Source organism: Octopus bimaculoides, chromosome 3, assembly GCF_001194135.2.
Source record: "Octopus bimaculoides isolate UCB-OBI-ISO-001 chromosome 3, ASM119413v2, whole genome shotgun sequence".
NCBI classification, from domain to species: domain Eukaryota; kingdom Metazoa; phylum Mollusca; class Cephalopoda; order Octopoda; family Octopodidae; genus Octopus; species Octopus bimaculoides.
The window spans coordinates 157,248,822-157,267,888 of NC_068983.1; the positions used below are offsets into that span (position 1 = coordinate 157,248,822).

The 19,067-nt window shown below is 33.3% G+C and overlaps 2 protein-coding genes across 3 annotated transcripts in view; one reads left to right on the plus strand and one right to left on the minus strand.

The window, feature by feature from the left end:
- LOC106883946 (uncharacterized) overlaps positions 1-4,898 on the plus strand; it is a 12,004-nt gene extending 7,106 nt beyond the window's left edge. For both annotated transcript variants that reach the window (XM_014935100.2, XM_014935101.2), the window contains exons 4-5: positions 2,424-2,672; positions 3,620-4,898. In XM_014935100.2, the coding sequence (XP_014790586.1) occupies positions 2,424-2,672; positions 3,620-3,907 (537 nt within the window). In that variant the 3' untranslated portion in view covers positions 3,908-4,898. The remainder of the gene's footprint in view (positions 1-2,423; positions 2,673-3,619) is intronic.
- A 3,966-nt stretch (positions 4,899-8,864) lies between these two features.
- LOC106883945 (rabenosyn-5) overlaps positions 8,865-19,067 on the minus strand; it is an 18,344-nt gene continuing 8,141 nt past the window's right edge. The window contains exons 2-9 of the mRNA XM_014935099.2: positions 17,514-17,661; positions 17,082-17,222; positions 15,762-15,905; positions 13,133-13,294; positions 12,592-12,797; positions 10,888-10,958; positions 10,680-10,766; positions 8,865-9,440 (exon numbers count right to left, since the gene is read on the minus strand). Coding sequence (XP_014790585.1) covers positions 8,909-9,440; positions 10,680-10,766; positions 10,888-10,958; positions 12,592-12,797; positions 13,133-13,294; positions 15,762-15,905; positions 17,082-17,222; positions 17,514-17,649 — 1,479 coding nt within the window. The 5' untranslated portion in view covers positions 17,650-17,661 and the 3' untranslated portion in view covers positions 8,865-8,908. The remainder of the gene's footprint in view (positions 9,441-10,679; positions 10,767-10,887; positions 10,959-12,591; positions 12,798-13,132; positions 13,295-15,761; positions 15,906-17,081; positions 17,223-17,513; positions 17,662-19,067) is intronic.

Below are 19,067 nucleotides of genomic sequence, written 5' to 3' on the forward strand. Positions count from 1 at the left end.
ACGATCTTACTTGGCTTGCCGGGTCTTCTCACGCACAGCACATTTCCAAAGGTCTCGGTCAGTAGTCATCGCCTCGGTGAGGCCCAATGTACGAAGGTCTTGCCTCACCACCTCAGCCCAGGTCTTCCTGGGCTTACCTCTTCCACGGGTTCCTTCAACAGTTAGGGTGTGGCACTTTTTCACGCAGCTATCTTCATCCATTCTCACCACATGTCCATACCAGCGCAATCGTCTCTCTTGCACACCACAACTGATGCTTCTAATGTTCAGCTTTTCTCTCAAGATACTTACACTCTGACGGGTATTCACATTGACATTACACATCCAACGGAGCATAGAATGACTTCTAAAAATATAATCATGCTATTTTAAATTGGATAAAGAGAGAAACATTTTGATTTGTGCCTCTTGAATCATCCAATATTTCATGTTTTAGTATTCTTTAATACATTGAATTCTTGCTACACTTTTTCTTTCTTTGTGTGTGAGTGTGTGTCTATGAGAGAGAGAGAGAGATGTGAAATTTCAGCGATGGAAATAATGAAAATAATGAAATTTGCATCTGCTGTATTGGTAAGATTTTCAGAACATCAGAAGGATTCTTATTTTTCTTAATTTCTTTGCTCTTTCATAATGAAATGCGATGTATTTACTATGTGATTAAAGGCTTTAAATAATACTTGGTGATATCTTTATTCTGCAGATAAAAAGTATGAGGAGGAATTTACCAATGTTGTATTTGATATGACAACAAATTTACAGACATTAGCATTCAGTATAATTATCTTGCAATGAAAGTAGCAGGTAATGAAATTGCAAGTGATGTAATTACTGAAATGTAATTAGTCACTATGAATCGACAGTCAACTATTGAAGAACTTCAGAGATTTGTTTCTCTTTTCATACAGAAGACAAACTGTATGATGCATGTGCACAAAATGTGCTTGCTACAGAGTTGTGTGAAGTAAGCATTGAATATAGGGAACTTCTTGAGACTAGAGAAATAAATGAATGAGCTTGATCTGTTGCATGTATAATGTTAACCTGCATAAAAAAGTTGAACACAAGTTAGTTGAGAGAGTGACTTAGCATTAAAAGTATCGTTCTGCATCTGTAGGAAAGATAACTAACATCAGTCATGGAAGGAGGAGATGGAAAAAAAGTAGTGCACTCAGATTTCAGGATGGTGATGCCTATGGATGAAATAACAAAAAACCAATATGCTATTTGGAAGACCCAATAAACTCCTGCTAGCACAGAGAGATATGTTATTTTTGCTGTATGTTATAGCCTGGAATTTGCTTTTTAGTCAGTAGTATATTGGTATTGTTTAATGTTATGCAGTGTGAATTTGTTTGTTCCTGTTCACCAGATTAGAGTATTGCTGATATATTCTACAACAGCTACACTGTTCTAGATATATAAGAAGTACTCATACAATGACATTCTGAATTGCATTTAAATAAAAGTCACCCAACTGATATGCAACACTTTGCTCAACAATTCACTACAGTCACTCTCGCATTGTTACATTGTATCTTTCTATGTTTCTTCGGTTGCCATGACAATAGATTTTTTTTATCCTCAGAACCCATTCAATGTGTCTGCTTCTCCTCTCATCATCCTTATTGTTCACTCTCAGATCCACCTTACCTCTTGTACTAAAAATTCTTTTGCCATACAGCTTCAACCTTTTGAAATGCTTTATGAATTAAATGTTTTCTTTCCCAAGCAGCAACCTGCAGAGGTTCAAACAGTCTAGGAGTAGATCAGATATTTGACCAGAAAGAGAAACCCAATATACCAACCTATGGTTCATTGTCACTTACAGGCAACAAGTGAAATTATACATTTCTGATCCTCTTTCCTAAATATCTAGATTTTCTTGTGAGAGACGTTCATTCCAACCACAGTTCAGAAACAGTGTTCTAATTCCCAATGAAAGGATGCAAATACTTTTAATCTATCTCTAAGTTTTGCTATACATGACAATAGTAGATTCTGTAATAAAGGAGAAAGATTTGTGCTAGAGCTCTGATGTCTGGTGGGCTATGACTTATGTACATACATTTTATAAAGTAACTGCATCTTCTACTTGTGATGTAACTGCTTGTAGAGACTTCCTTAGCTGCCTCAGATGTATTCATTACAATGATCCCAAATGACTCAGAAATGAGGAATCAAATATTTACTAAAAGAAATCAGAAGCTGCTAATTTAAATGTAATCTTGTAAAAGTTTTGCTAAAATAGCAACATTGATACTTTAGTACATTTTTTCTTTTCTTAGCTGTGTGAAATTTTTATTTTAATATTATACAACTATATGAAAATTTTATGCTAAGTTATAAACTTCTGCAGTTTTAGGATTTTATTTTAAACATTTATATTTATATATTTCTAATAAAAATATTGCAATTTACAGGATTCGGTGCCTTTATTGGTAGATCTCATACTTGGTGACCATATCAAAGAAAGTGCATTGCTAGCTACATTAAGAGCCCTTACCAACTTATCTACTACAGAGAAACATCATGGTCACTATACACAATTAGTTGAAAATCTCTATCAATTAATAGATGGTGACAATATATCTATCAAACTGCAAGCATTGAAAGTACTAGTGAATCTTTCCTGTAGCTCTGAAATGGTTCGTCATTTACTGGCAGCTAAGGTATGTATACAAAATAGATTTATCTCTAAATTCTAAATTTGCTGAAAAGTAAAAGATGCACAACAGCATCTTCTGTTTTTTTTTTGGATGATGATTTTCAGGAATTGCAGTAACAGGTTGACACTGTCCAATTAGTGGAGGTAGGTAAGTTTTCCCCATGTGTTATGAAACTGAAAAAATGCAAAATTTGTAGAGGAATTGATTCTGAAACCAAATTTTTTTTTGATACATGAAACTGTTTGTATTAAATTTGTTTTAACTAACATTCTTTAGATTGAAAGAAAGCAAAAAAATTATCTTATTGTTAGTTTTCCCTTCAGGTTTTCATTTAATTAAGGTATGTTATTTTACATCAATTGACCTTATTCAGTTAAGATTAAATATCTGTTGATGTATCTGACTGCAATTTTTCAAATTTGTCATACCAACCACAATAACAGTTAAGCAATGATATCAGTAACGAGTCACAAGCAAAGCACATTTCCAACTGAGAGTTACCAACATAAAATTGGCAGAGCTATTCTTCATAGGAAAGGTTGAGAAACAAACAAAAACTAGAATTTGAATGATTTGGAATAGAATCAGTTTAGCAGACATCTAAGAATCCAAAGTTTTTTAAATATAAAAATAGGCTTTTACCCTTTACTGTTATCTTGATTATGAAAACAAAGTTTAATCTATTTCTTTCTAAATAAATATCTCCTAGTATCTTTACAGAATCGTTTTTTAGCATCTAAATTCTCTCACTTATACTATTCATGTTTCTCTCTTCTTTATAGTTTCTGGAAGATGTCACAAATTTATCAGACAAAACATTTGTAGTTTTTATATGATTTATTGGCCTTGTATGTTTATATTTTACCTGATTCAATTAAAGCATATGCATTTCAGTTAACACAAAACATAACAATATTGTTTTTAACTTTCATTTAATGATATATTTTTAGGCCCCACAATCTACACTGGCTCTATTACATCGAGATGTTGAAGAGGCACTTGTGCTACGATGGACAACTTTACTTGCTAATATCGTTCACACAGTTAAAGAGCACAAAATAACACAATCGTCTCTACCTTACACAGACAAAGCAGCTTCTCCTGAAACAATGTATACAGCTTTGTATGGTGTCCATATGATAAGAGATCTTAAAAGCAAAGTTTTCTTGTTAAGTAAACACAAGAATGAAGACATACGTTATCAAGCTGCACGCATATACAGTGGATTACTTAAATAATATCATTATGCAGAAAATTATGTTACTGCAACAGAAATTTTTAAAATCTCTTGACTAAAGTGTTTTAAAGACGTGCTGTGGCCTGCAAATCTTATGTTTTTTAATGAAAGCATATATTTAAATATTACTTTTGTTGAAACTAAAAATGTTAATGGAAGTAAATCAAATGTTTAACACAGTTCTAGTTTAACAGTGCTATAAAAATTTGTTTAAAGTGTTTAAACTAAAAGAATCATGATTTTTTTGGTATATAGCATTACTTGTGAAAAAGAAAACATAATTCAGTTTCAAAAGCAACAATATGTATTTACTGACAATGAATATTAGAGATATATTATTTTTATGTTTATTTCCTTGTCCCATAATGTATTAAATGTTTTCAAGCAAAGAAAATAATTCTCAAGAGCTTGAAAGAATGGAATCATGGTAGTGATACACAGTGAGATTAAAGACAGCAATATAAAGAACACCATGTGTGTTACAGTTGTTAGCATAGATCCAGTAAATTCAAAAAGAGCTAAAAAAGTGGCATTGTGAAATATATGTGTGCCTTGTAAATAGTTAGCAATAGTTGAAACATTATATATTTTTTAGCTCATAAGGAGGAACTATTTCTTCTCCTGAAATTTTGGCTGAGTTTGTCAATTACCATAAAAGAATTTTTAATTAGTGTTTAGATTATATATACATATATACACACATATACACATACATTTAAGCACATAAACACACACACATATATATATGATAATCATTGCTTTCTTTTTATACAGCTAATGATATTTGCCAACTGTTTAAACATGAAATAAGTGTAACTAATTGAAAAGGTTTTATCTTTTAATTTAAGAAAGAAAATTGTTTTTAAATCCGTCAATGAAATATTTCTGTACTAAAATCTCTAGAGCTCAAACTTTGGAAACTAAAAATAACAATTGACTGTTATAAAATCTTTAATTGTAAATTAAATGGAATAAAATATTTTGAACACAAAGGAATAATTAAAAATCATTACAATCATCTTCACCATCATTGTTGTCATCATCATCCGCATTGTGTGTTGAAAAACTGTATCCAGCACACAAATATACAAATTCTAGGCTGCATATAAGAAACAATTATTGTTACCTTGTTTCAGTCATTAAACTGCAGCCATGCTGGGGCACCGCCTTGAAGAATTTTAGTTGAATGAATTGACCCTAGTACTTTTTTTTAAGCCTGGTACTTATTCTATCAATCTCTTTTGCCGAACTGCTAAGTCACAGGGACATAAACACACCAGCACCAGTTTTCAAGCAGACTGTCAGTATATATATTTACCATTTAAATTTATGGCCGAGTTAGAGATGAAACTAGTCTAGTCCAGTGATTCTAGCTTCACTTATGGGCAGTTATCTCCCCAGTCAGTATATGAAAATGAGCTTTCTTGCAGTTCTAAAAGTTTTAACTCTTATTTCTAGCAATATAGGTGCTACCCAGCACCCTCAGTCACAATTAGTGACGATAAAATTTTTCCTGTACACACACACGAGTCTTCTTTCAGTTTCTGTCTGTTAAATCTCCTCTCAAGGCTTTGGTTGGCCCAGAGCTAAAGTAGAAAACACTTGTCCAACATACAATACAGAGGGACTGAACCTGACACCATATGGTTGAGAAGCAAGCTTCTTAACCATACAATCATGCCTGTACCTATCATAAATTTCTAATTTGTATCAGACTTCATTTTTATAAATTTGATGTTATTTACTGAATTTTGTTGGATAGATTTTGACAGACATATAATTTGATATTTGATTTAGAAAGAAGCCATGGTACATTGATGTCAATAAATTTAGCTTTCAATAAATAAATGTCATATAAACTTCAAGATTAATATCAATACAAACTACCTCTTGAGAAAGCTAATTAAATATGCTTGTCTTATTATTATTGTTATTTTTTAAGAATACATTATGGCATCGTCATGGTGGATATTATTCTGATAGCCTGAAAACAAAATGTTCTCTCTTGTCAGAGATGTTAATATTTTAAACTTCTGTCTCTTTAACAAAAGGTCAAATGACTAAAAATGTTCTGATGACCAATTTTTGTCAACATTTAAGGCTTTTAGGTCAACAAATTTCTCAAGTAACTTCAGATACCCATCATTGTATTCAAATTAATAGCTTGTAATGTAAAGCATTTTTTTTTATCTGTCTCACAGCATCTTAGGTTTGGATTTGTAATCCCAGTAGTTTTTACTTTATTTGTTCTTAGGATTAGTATTAAAAAATTCCTTTGAATCTTCATGGTACAGTTCTTGCATTAAAAAAAATTAGAGCAACTTTACAAATAACTTCCTCTGTCAGTCATTGAAGTGAATCAAGTTAAATTGAAATAGCAGTGTAGAAAGGTCAAGTAATTATATAGTATTCAAAACCCATTTTGAGTTTTTAACATAGTGAAGAGTCTAACATGTCAGAATACTGAATTAATTTACATTTAATTTAGGTTTGAATTTGTATCTTTACCTTTTATTATACAGCAGCCAATACCCACATTCAGCAGTTGGCTTTGTTTATAAGAGATTAAACATCTAAAACTTCAAGTAGTGTTCTGCATTACATTTTCTACATTTCATAGTAAAATACTTGACATACAATGCAGCCAGATAAATGTTACATCATTGCATTGAATGACTAATATTTTACTTTAACTTCAGTATTTACAATATTGAAAATCGGATAAAATTGCCTTCTTGTTCTATGCAAAAATATCTTCTTTACATTGCCCCATGTTATACAGATTTCACTTTCCCTATCACTCACTCATCTAGATATCTGTAAAAAGGTTTTACAACTTACTCTGGTTTGAATTCTTCCTTTCCCATGCCTCCACAACTCTTTGAATTCAATCTATCAACAACTCTTTGACTAGTCACCAAAGAAACCTCTATGTGGTTACTCAACCTGTTACAACTAACAGCTAAATCTCCATCAATTCACACCCTGCTGTCTTGAAAAAGGACATATGGATAATGAGATCTTGAGTTTCCAGCATGTAGGGGGAAAAAACAGGATGGTCACACTGGAATTTCTTTGATCATAGCTCTGGTCAGTAAAAAATTGACCTGTAACTAAACAACAACTCTGATCATATTTCTTCCTACATCGAGAACCTCTATGCTCACTCCACTCCTCACTGATAAGACTCCACTTTTCAAAACTCTTTTTGACTCATGCACTCATCCCACACTGATTTTGATGATACAGAAACCAAATATTTTACAATCTTTATCTTTTCATATAATTAATTTCATTCTTGAATGACACAGATGCTCTAAACATCCTTGATCTCTTTCTCATTTCTAAACCCACCTGCTACCAAACTATCTCTGCACTTAGTGAATAATCCAGCCACTGCCACATTATAACTTCCCACCACATATCCACACACTAAACAATGCCCCTACCTTCTGGATACTTTGGAACTTCATTTCAGCTGATTAGATTAGCCAAAGCTCAGCCAGTTCTATGCTAACTAGGCAAGGCAGAAACAACCAACTGGGAGACTGAAACTCTCATCTTAGATATGTTCCTTCATATCCCAACCATACAACCCCAAATCCCACTAGTAGTTGACTTGTATCTGGCAAAGAATATCGCTTGCAATACATGGGAAAAAGAAATCACCTACTCCTACAAACTGGGAGGCTTTTACATATCACTACATTCAAAACACAAAAGATGATTTTGTGCTTTGCACAACCTGTTAGCTCTCACATCTCACAACATGCAGCTGGTCCTTCTGGTCTCTGGCCAAAAGGGTCTCTACCAACTTCGCTGCCTGTATCCTCCAATCTTCTGCTTCTCAATCATTGAGAAAGCCTTCACTTTTGTTGCCTAATTTGCATCCAACTCTATACAGCACACAATACTCTTCAATCAACCAGCATCACCACTACATACACATACATACCAAGTGTGAAAGCAATTCCAGTTGTTTCAGAACAACAAGATTCCAGCCCTGACAGTGTCCTCTTACCTTCAAATAATGCTTCTCAAAGCTAGTACCTAACCTCAACAATGTCCCTTTCTGTCCCTCTTCAGGACTCTATCCTATTGAAGGTTCCATTCTCAAGATGGACAATATCACTGATCTAGTAAACTATCCTTCTACTCTTATTTCCAGCATCTCAAAGGTGATGGAGACAGTTGTTAACAACTGTCTCCAACATTTTCATTCCCTCCCACTTTTTCAGTTGCTACCAATACAGCTTAAAAAACCTGAACCACTGGACATAACTCTTCTATGTCACTCAGCCTTGAGAAATTTAGTGAAAATACTCTTGTTGCACATAATATCATCAATGTATTTGACTGTGCCAGGTGTGTAAATCTCCTAATCTGAAACAGCCTGATGGTTGTAAGTGAGCATGTTGTTTATTTCCAGTCTTCCATAAGAATGTTTGGCCGTGGGAAATATTACCCTGCATGAAAACAGGTGAAGGTTGGCAACAGGAAAAGTATCCAGCCGTAGAAATTTGCCTCAACAAATTCTATCTGACACATGCAAGCATAGAAAAGTGGATGTAAAATATTGATGATGAATATATGAAAGGTTCTCAAATTGATTGACTGAACGGATGAATGGATGCAAGTGCGTCTCATAAAGCGAGATTTATATATCTTAATTTGCAGAGGAATTTGTGGTGGTGAGTTTAGCTTAATCACATGTAATGACGGGGATGTGAGTTTGAGTCCACAGCTGGCCACCTACACTTTTCTCTGCAAAAATAGGGATAGTTTATCCTGTTCAGGCTATATTATTAGCATTATTCTGCGATTGAGAATTTAAACATCACTTCCTTAACTTTCTATAAAAAACTTATACTTCTGTTTCAAAATAAAACAATAAAGAGAGAAAGGGAAGTAGGAATGGATGTTAAAAAACATAAAAATGTAAAATAAAATGAAAATAATTCTGAAGTTAAATGAGGCATTTATTGAATGAACCTTTGAAATTTTATTTGTTTTGTTTATTATATTCAAGTTGAAGTTCTTGTAAATTTTGCTCCAACATTTCAACTTCATCAAATTTTTGGGCTTGTTTTGCTTGTTTAATATATCCACAAATTATTTCTATCTGCTGCAACATGGGATCATTTGTATTCTGTGAATAAGAAGAAATCTCAGATGGCTTCCAGCCTTTACCAATGTTACCATTAGTTTCAGTTCTGGAAGCATCCTCTTGAGATGGAGAATGATGCTGTCGATGTTGAGAAAAACTGCTTGTTGATGAATCAGTAGAAGACTTTTGTTGTTCTTGCTCTTGAGCTAACATGGCTTCTTTTCGTTCTAGTGCAAATTTTTGTTGCATCTCCACAGTATGAGAATTTTTCATCTTTTCATATTCTTCTTGAGATGGAAGTTGTTGAATTCCACTCAAGTTCTCTTTCAAAAAGTTACTAGAAAAAGTACGTATTGCTCTTTGCAAGTATAGTTGTCTTAGAGGTGGAGATGTTTCATTGTTTACACCCAGTGTCAAAATCTTTTTACTGTAAAAATAGAAAAGAAAATAGTTTGTAATTTCAACAATAAATCTTATACAGTTTAATTCCAATAACAAGGGTTTCAATTATATAAAATTATAAGAAATTAAAGTGTGTATGTCTCTGAACAGAAAATCATTTTATACATAGTAATATTCTAAATTTAAGACAATTACATTTAGAGCAATATTTTACAAGTCAACTGGTTAAGTAAAGAATAATAAGAGATCTTTATTGATGAGAACTTAACCATTTAGCATTTAAACCAACCATATCTGGTGTATGACCTGATCTGGCCTCTTACATGTGCCCTACAATGTCATTCTAAAAATAAACAATCACATCATTTAAATCTCAAAGCTACAAGATAATGCAAGATAAAATTTCTGTCTAAATATAATTGTAAATACTGTGAAATTTTCAGCAGTGCGTGAGTATTTTTTCTCAATATTTGAAGTGGTGATTGATATTTTTGTAATTACCAATATGGCTTCAGCATATAATGATTCCAATGTGGGGGGAATTACACTTGAAGACTTAGAAATTGTTGAAGAAAAAACTGAAAATAACAGTGACTTGATTTTAGATGAGTCAGATATAAATGTTTCTGAATTATTGTCTGACGAGCAAGGGTATTTTTGATAGCCAAAGTGAAAAAGATCTTCAGAATGCCATGCAAAATATCAGGATAAAACAGTCAAACAATTTAACATTAATTCACGACCCTGATTTTATTGAAAAATATATAATTGTGAATCATTGGTATTTTTACACCTACTGGAAAAATTTCAAGTCTACACATAAAATACAATGTGAATAAATAACCATTACATTTGACACAGTAATTATATTATCTTCTCTGACTAATTTATTCTTCTGTAATAAAAGAGGGCATATTCCATTTACATCATTTTTTGTTTTTAGAATATTTTAAAATCTTTAATTTTTTTTCTTTATACACCCAGCCTTTTTATTTTGAGTGCAGCCAGATAATAGTATGAAGGCAAAAAACTGAGTGTGCTTCCACCATTCATAAGTTTGGAACAGTTGTGACACACCACTATTGGCTACCTCTCTAGACATTCTAATACAAGACTACTCAAACTAGACAGAGTAATGGATAAAGAACAAAATCATCAATGAACACACAAACTGTACATGCATCACTCACATGACAGAGAAACTATAACAAGCCCACTAGTAATCATACACAAACTGTAAAAGAAAAAAGCAAAATTATCTTACCTTATTATATCAATATATTCATACAGTTTTAATAGTTGACAACGCAACTGATTTGCTTCATTTAAACTGTAAGTTGATTCACCATTACTGAAAAACAAAATATATTTTCAAAATATATATATATGTATATATATATTATATATGCACATCATTAAAATGTTAACATTTTTCAAACTTTTAATTTTACAATAGTGACTAATCTATTTACCTCAAAGATTCAACCATTGGTAAAAATCTGGGAAGTTGTTGTTCTGCTTCTTCGATACAAGTTCTTAATTTCTGTTATGGATGGAAAAATAGGAGATAAAAGGATTGCCACTAAAAAAATATATGAACTGAAATTGAGATGAACAATTAACAACAAAACCCTTCAATAAATAAAAAGGTTCCATTAATATTAATTATAACACTTCTAGAATGAACAAAACCTTAATATAATGCAGCCTAATATTGCACAAGTGTAACACACACAAAAGAAAAAATTCTTATTGCCTGGTTGTCCATGAATTTCCTACTTAAATTTGAACTTCCTTATAAGGAACTATTTTGTTGCAAAATGAAGCAATCAGTTGGTCACACATGACTTACTTTTGCATTCTGGAGTGTCTGCTCATGTTGCATTATACAACTTGTGTGTAATTTTTGTAATATCTTGAAGTATCATATTTTTTAAAATTCTGTACGTTTGCTATCCTGTCATGTCATGTCAGCACAAAGCAATATCATGAAATATTAATGATTATTAAAAATATGTAAGCAGAAAAGTAAAGTGTTGTTGCAGAATCATTAGGGATCTGCATTGTCAACTTTAAAATAAAATTTTAAAAATAAAAAACAAAAGATGCAAACTTTAAGTGAGTATAATACTTCTGAAGTAGCATAAACACACAGTGAAATTATGAAAAAAATGGAGTAATATATTAAGTGTTTCAATGCATAAGTCACAGTGTTTACTTTCCACTCATAAGCCAATAAGAAAGAAAGCATCAAATTTATGTAATCAGTTGACTTGTGGAAGAGTTGAAAAGCTCAAAAGATAATCTAATCTAGCATTTGGATAACAAGGGGATCAGCAAGTATTGACATCAGACTACATCACAATTTCCATTATAAATGAAGAAAGAGTTAAATGTTCATTAAATCTAGTTTTTCGAGTTAACAAATATGGACTATTTTAGAAGTGCTTACCCTCTAAAACCTATCTCAAAAGCAGAAAAAAAACACCTGGGTATTAGGTAGAAAAGTTGGTTATACAGGTTTTTTTCTTTTCTTTTTATGAAAACCTTAAAGAGTTATCAAAACAACAAATGTCAAATTCAAAAAGTGAAGACAACCCTCTATAACCAGTTTTAATAACAGAATTCTTATCTAAAAACCTTAATGAAGTAACCTGTGCCTCAGAGTATCTTTCAGAAAATAAACTAAATTTCAAACAAAGCATGAAAATTAAATAAAGCCAATTTTTTTTATAAAATAAAAATCTAACAGACCAGTGGCACTATATTTTATTTATTGCATAAACTACACGCATTTTTGATTGAATTACATGTAATTTTGTTCAAAGGATTTTTTCAGTTAAATGGAGGTATTGCAGATCTACTATATTTTAAATAAGGATATATTTCTTTCAATAATTAAAAGAATTTATCTGCATAAAAAATTGTTTTGCTTTATATATTAGCAACAGAGGCAGTATTAATACTTAGAGGTAATATTTATCCCCACTTAAACATGGTTAAACATGTTTTACCTTACTCTGATACAGTTTCTAATAGGAAAGTAAAAATAGCAAGACAATTTAATTGAGGCATTGGTATGATGGATTACATTTGTTACAGAAGACATTTGTACAAACATTCTTAAGAGTGATATGAAAATATTTTAAACATTGTTAATTTTAATAAAATATTACTTCATATAGCTGGACAATGACAGGTTTTAAATTTCTTTGTTCAACCAAGCTATCACGTCGTTCAAGAAGCCGTCGACAGTCAAGACAAGTACGAATATGTTGTTCACCCTCAGCACTAAACATGGAGTTGAGACTTGTATCACTTCCGGAACGTTTTAAAAATCCACTTTCTTTTTGGAAGTTAAAAGCTGGATCTGTTAATTTTTCTGAAAAGTGAAAATGATTTAAACTGAACAATTAAAATCACATTTGAATTACAAGAAATATTTTTAAAATATATTTAAAAGTAAATATTTTTCTTTTAAAACCCTTTTTCTTAAATGTAACAAAATTGAATGATTCATAGACATAAGTTGCAGCTAATTTCAATTGTTTCTAAAATGCTTAGAATCTGTGGATTATATACACAATTAATCTTAAATTTATGATAATGAAATAGTCATTAACAAATTTAACATCAATATTTACATGTGCATGCATCTATACATACACATAGGTATGTATATATTACTTAAAAAAACCACTATAAATGAGAACTTACTTGCAAATGAAAATGACATAAAATGAGAGCATCTATCACAGACAATTCCTCCACATAATCGACAATGGTGTCGTCTGCGGGTGACAATAAATGTTCTAGCACAAGAAGGACACATGGGCACATCTGCATCATTTACCCAAGGAACCACAGTTTTTTCAAATACTGCAAAAAATATAGAGTTTACATATTTCAGTATTTAACACCTAAGTAGTAAATTAATAAAAACTAATAGCTAAATATTTGCATTGAAACAGTTCCCAAAATATCAAAAATATCTATGATAACAACACACTTATAACAATCATCATCCATCATCATTTAACGTTCATTTTCCATGCTGGCATGGGTTGGATGGATATCTGTTTGTATACACACAAATATTGTTGGCACTCCGTCGCTTACGACGTCGAGGGTTCCAGTTGATCCGATCAACGGAACAGCCTGCTCGTGAAATTAACGTGCAAGTGGCTGAGTACTCCACAGACACGTGTACCCTTAACGTAGTTCTCGGGGATATTCAGCGTGACACAGTGTGACAAGGCTGACCCTTTGAATTACAGGCACAACAAAAACAGGAAGTAAGAGTGAGAGAAAGTTGTGGTGAAAGCGTACAGCAGGGTTCGCCACCATCCCCTGCCGGAGCCTCGTGGAGCTTTAGGTGTTTTTGCTCAATAAACACGCACAACGCCCAGTCTGGGAATCGAAACCGCGATCCTATGACCGCGAGTCCACTGCTCTTACCGCTGGGCCATTGTGCCTCCACAATATACACAAATACACACATGTATTCATACAAGCATTTCTGCCTCCATTATTGCCATCTCCCTCCAAGCACTATTTGGTTCATCATACTCTTGCTTTTTATCTCTAGCACTCTTGCTCCAATGTCTATACTTTCTTCTATGCACCCTTTTAGTCATGATACCTAAAAACAGAAGTAGTGTAGGATAGTGAGAGTTGTGCAGTCTTTAATGTCCAATTGATGGTTACAATGTTTAACCCTTCAGCCACTATATTCTAACACATGCACTTGCATGTGTGTATGCATGAGCATTCCCTTGTCTTGAAATATGATTTTGATTGGTAATATTTATCCCCACTTAAACGTGGATGTTCTGTTAGAACAGACTGTACAGCAGTAGATGCCATGAGAGAAACTCTCGTATTGGCTTTTGGTGCAAAATGCACTCATGTTTACATCGATAGCAGGGAGATAGATCCCCACCACCTCCAGCACCAAGACCATATATATCTACGTATTGCTAGCAGGGAGATGAATCATTGCTACCTCTAACAGTCGAGTATCCATCATTGTTGAAGACCAAGGAAGGTCAAAATTTCATGATCTGGTGATCTTGGTGCTGGAGGTAGCAGGGATTTACCACCCAACAAGTGATGTAAAAAAAGAGAGCATTTTGTACCAAAAACTAATATGAGGGTTTCTCTCATGGTAACTATCGCAGTATAGTTTGTTCCAATAGAACATCCACATTTAAGTGAGAATAAATATTACCTCTCGCTATTAATACTGCCTCTGTCACTAATATATATTTTTTAGCAATTCTGATTGTAAACAAACAAAAAAAAAAACATTCATACAAATGGTGTCATCTGTTTACAAGTCTTTGTGAAAGCATGCTCAGATGAGAAAAAATATTGTTTCATTTAAATTCTAAAATAATTGTGGATTTGAGATTGGTTTTTTGAAACTATAGCTTTTTTTAAAATTTATAAATTTAATAAAGTGGTGTTTTTGCATGAGTTTATAATGGAATTTTTATCTCCAAACTACTCTAGTCATACATAAAGTCAGTGAAATCATGTTACCATTAGCTTCTATATTTTTATTTAGTTATGAATAAGTAAATTTGAGTTATTTTGAGAATTTCATACCATATGGCCATAGGTGATTTGGGGACATTTTGGTAATATGCACACATGCAAACATCTGCTTAATCCATTTGTTACTATATTTTTGCTGAAATACACTACCTATATTTCAATTAATTTTTACAACAATGGCGTTAGGAAGGGCATCCAGCTGTAGAAACTCTGCCAAATCGGACTGGAGCCTGGTGTTGCCATCCGGTTTCACCAGTCCTCAGTCAAATCGTCCAACCCATGCTAGCATGGAAAGCGGACGTTAAACGATGATGATGATGATGATGATGAACAATGTTAAGCTAGTGTTTTGAACATAAATTAACAAGTACTTCTGATGGAAGGCTTTAATTAAGATCATTTTAAAACAAAGTTTGTATCAAAGAACCAGAGGCAGCCTCAGGGTTGGTATCAAAGCGGTTAAAGGCTTCGTTATGATAATGTTTGATCCTATAGAATACTTTTAAATGATCCTGGGCTTGTCAAAGCCTAAATGTAAACAATATTTTCTATATGGTTCACATGAGGTGGAATAGTCCTGAACAATTCTTTATGAAAGAACATTAGTTTGTAAGAATCTGATTCTTTGCCACCTCAATATTTGCTTTAGCATCAAAGAAAATATTCCTCAAATCTAATTCATCAATGTGGAAAATGTAAAACAGAATATACAAAAAAAGAAATACATTTATTACTATGCAAGAAAAAAACTGAAACAACTTTAAAGGAAAAATGGAGTAGAAATTACCTTTTCGCTTATTTGGGTCAGTAGGTGCCTCAGGACTTATTAGTTTATCAAGCCTAATAAGTAACTTGTTAGTTTCTATCACAAATCTGTCCACTCGGGCATCACGAATTGCTTTGAAAGTTTCAGTGTGACTTCGAGAAATTCCTACAAGTATTTTTATTTATACAAATATTAGCAACAACCACATGAAATATGTTTGCTCTTTCTTTTCTGTCTCTCCTTTACTTAGTCATAACTACACTGCCATTTAGAAGTGATGCTGAAATTTTCAAATGTGAAATGTTAACATACTTTTTCAAATTTCATAATTATTTATTTGATCATAATACAATAATTTATGGTTTGAGACATTTAAATAAATTGTAGCAATGAATGCATATTCATTTCACATTAAATTTTAGAAATACATATGTACATAATAACAGAATTGTATATTATGACTCTACACAGTTGCATTGAGCTCCTTTATAGCTTTTTTTACCTCAGCATAAGCAAAAATTATATATAATACACACACACACATGCACGCACGCACGCGTGTGTGTGTATATAATGACAAACCATGTGTAACAACAAACAAATTAGACTTTAATATCATTAGAAACAGAGAACTAAATTTATTAAGTGACACAAGTATGGAACACTTACATTCAGGACTCTGAGTTTCTGTGCAAACAATTCATTGAATGACAGTTCACAAGGAGGTTCAGCTTGACACAGAATGTGACAAGGCCGGCCCTTTGAATTCAGGTACAACTCATTTTTGACAGCTGAGTGGACTGGAGCAACATGAAATAAAATGTTTTGCTTCAAGGACACGACTTGCCACCAGGAGTCAAACTCACAACCTTACAATCATTAGCCAATTACCCTAACCACTAAGTCATGTGCCTTCACATACTAACACAGAAAGTGGACATGAAATGATGATGATGATAGTGATATATATGTATACATCTGTTATACACAATGAAGGCAATATTAAATTAAAATAGCCACCTATGTATCATAATGTATATACATTGTTGATGTACATATCCTGAGATAATATCACTTATGGAAAAGCTATGTCAAAAACACAATAAATATTGAAGGGAGACAAAACAAAATGTGTCAGCAGTGGCCAGTGAGGATGCCAGATGCATTTTGGCCTTTTCAATATGAACTTGCAGCCAACCTGGATGAGAATTTATCATTTCCAGTGGCTATGCATACATATATGTCAACATATTTACTTTAGATAAATGTAAATTTCTTTATGGTAAATAATTCCCAAGAAATATGAAATATGATTGAAAGAGGATTTAAAATTTAACTCACCAATTTCCTGAGGCTCCCAGAAAAAAGGATAAAGTCCAGGTATGAGCGCATTTGTACTTGATTGTTCTCTGTCATCAAAAGAATCTTCTTTTTCCCCAAGCATATCACCCAACAGTCGTTTTTTGGCCTTTTCAAATAAGCCTAACACAGAATGAAAGAATTGTAGCATTAAAGTAAGTAAATGTAATTCTTTAATTAATGCTTGAATAGAGTACATTTTCATTGCAAAATTTCATAGCAAGATCAATTGATGGGGGCCACAGATGAAAGATCTTACCTATTTACTTTAAATTATCAAATATTCTTAATCATTTAAAACCCAAGAAGTTATATATGATTCTTCTAGTTACCAAAGATGGACAGATAATATATGACAAATAATATATATATATGACAGTGTAAAAGATTTATTTCAAATATGAAGTCCCTTACCTTTGAGTTGCTGCGAAACAGCTTTCTCTTCAGTTGTGTGTGCATCTTCAAAATGTGTTTGCAATTGTGTTACAGAAGAATAATCTTTTAAACAGATGGGACAAATGAACCCTTCTCGAATATCAGTGCTTGTCATCTTCAAAAATATCTAAATTAAGTAAAAAAAAGAATATGTACATATAAATCTGACAGAACAAACAATATTAATTTTAAAATCAAATTTTGTGTGAAACTAGATATATCTGATATGCAAAAGAATTGCCTTAAATTATTTTGTAACCATTAATAGTCATCATCATCATCGTTTAATGCTTGCCTTCCATGCTGGCAAGTGTTGGATGGTTTGACAGAACCGGCCAGGCAGAAGACAGCACTATGTCTGCTTTGGCATGGTTTTTACAGCTGGATGCCCTTCCTAACATCAACTACCCCACAGAGTGGACTGAGTGCTTTTTACGTGGCACTAGCACAGGCAAGGTCAGTTTTGGCATGGGTTTTACAGCTGGATGCCCTTCCAAATACCAACTTTGCAGTGTAGACTGAATGCTTTTTATGTAGCACCAGCACTGACAGGGTCACCAAGTAACTTACAAGACCAAGAAATCTTTGAGAGAGGAAGTGATCTTGCATCAGATGATGAAAGGTTAGAGTGTGACAGAGAGGCAGAAACAAGTGTCTTGCTGTAGAGGAAGTACATGGTGAGAGAGAGAGAGAGAGAGACAGAGAGAGAGAGACAGAGAGAGAGAGACAGAGAGAGAGAGACAGAGAGATAGAGAGAGAGGAAGAGAGAGGTAGAGAGGAAGAGAGAAATAGGAAAAGAGAGAGGGGAGTTAACAAGAAAGAGGCCAGAAACAGGTGTGCTGTAGTAAAGGAGATACCTGGTAACTTAACCAGAGGGAAGAGCAAGAGAAGGAGTGAGAGTGAGTGATCAAGAATGAGGGCAGAAACAGGTGTGCTGCCATGGAGGAGATATATGGGTACCCAGCCAGAGGGAAGAGCAAGGGAAATAGAGAGAAAGTAGAAAAAGCAAGAGTGCAAGAGAGTGAAGTGCCAGGGAACAAAATTATTTAGTGTCTTCTTTATAACTAGCAGGATCCATGGAAATTCCATGGAATGGAAAAAATTAAGAGAACCTATTTAAGGAAGAAAGGATGATTTGCATTTTTATAGCATTCACAGTTAGCTTTCTTTAAATATACTTGACATTCGATTACATTCATTTCCTCTGGCACTTGTGCCCGCGGCATGTGTAAGGACTTTCGAGCGAGATCGTTGCCAGTGCCCCTGGACTGGCTCTTGTGCGGGTGGCACATAAAATACACCATTTTGAGCATGGCCGTTGCCAGTACTGCCTGACTGGCCTTCGTGCTGGTGGCACGTAAAAAGCACCCACTACACTCTCTGAGTGGTTGGTGTTAGGAAGGGCATCCAGCTGTAGAAACTCTGCCAAATCAGATTGGAGCCTGGTGTAGCCATCTGGTTTCACCAGTCCTCAGTCAAATCGTCCAACCCATGCTAGCATGGAAAGCGGACGTTAAACAACGATGATGATGA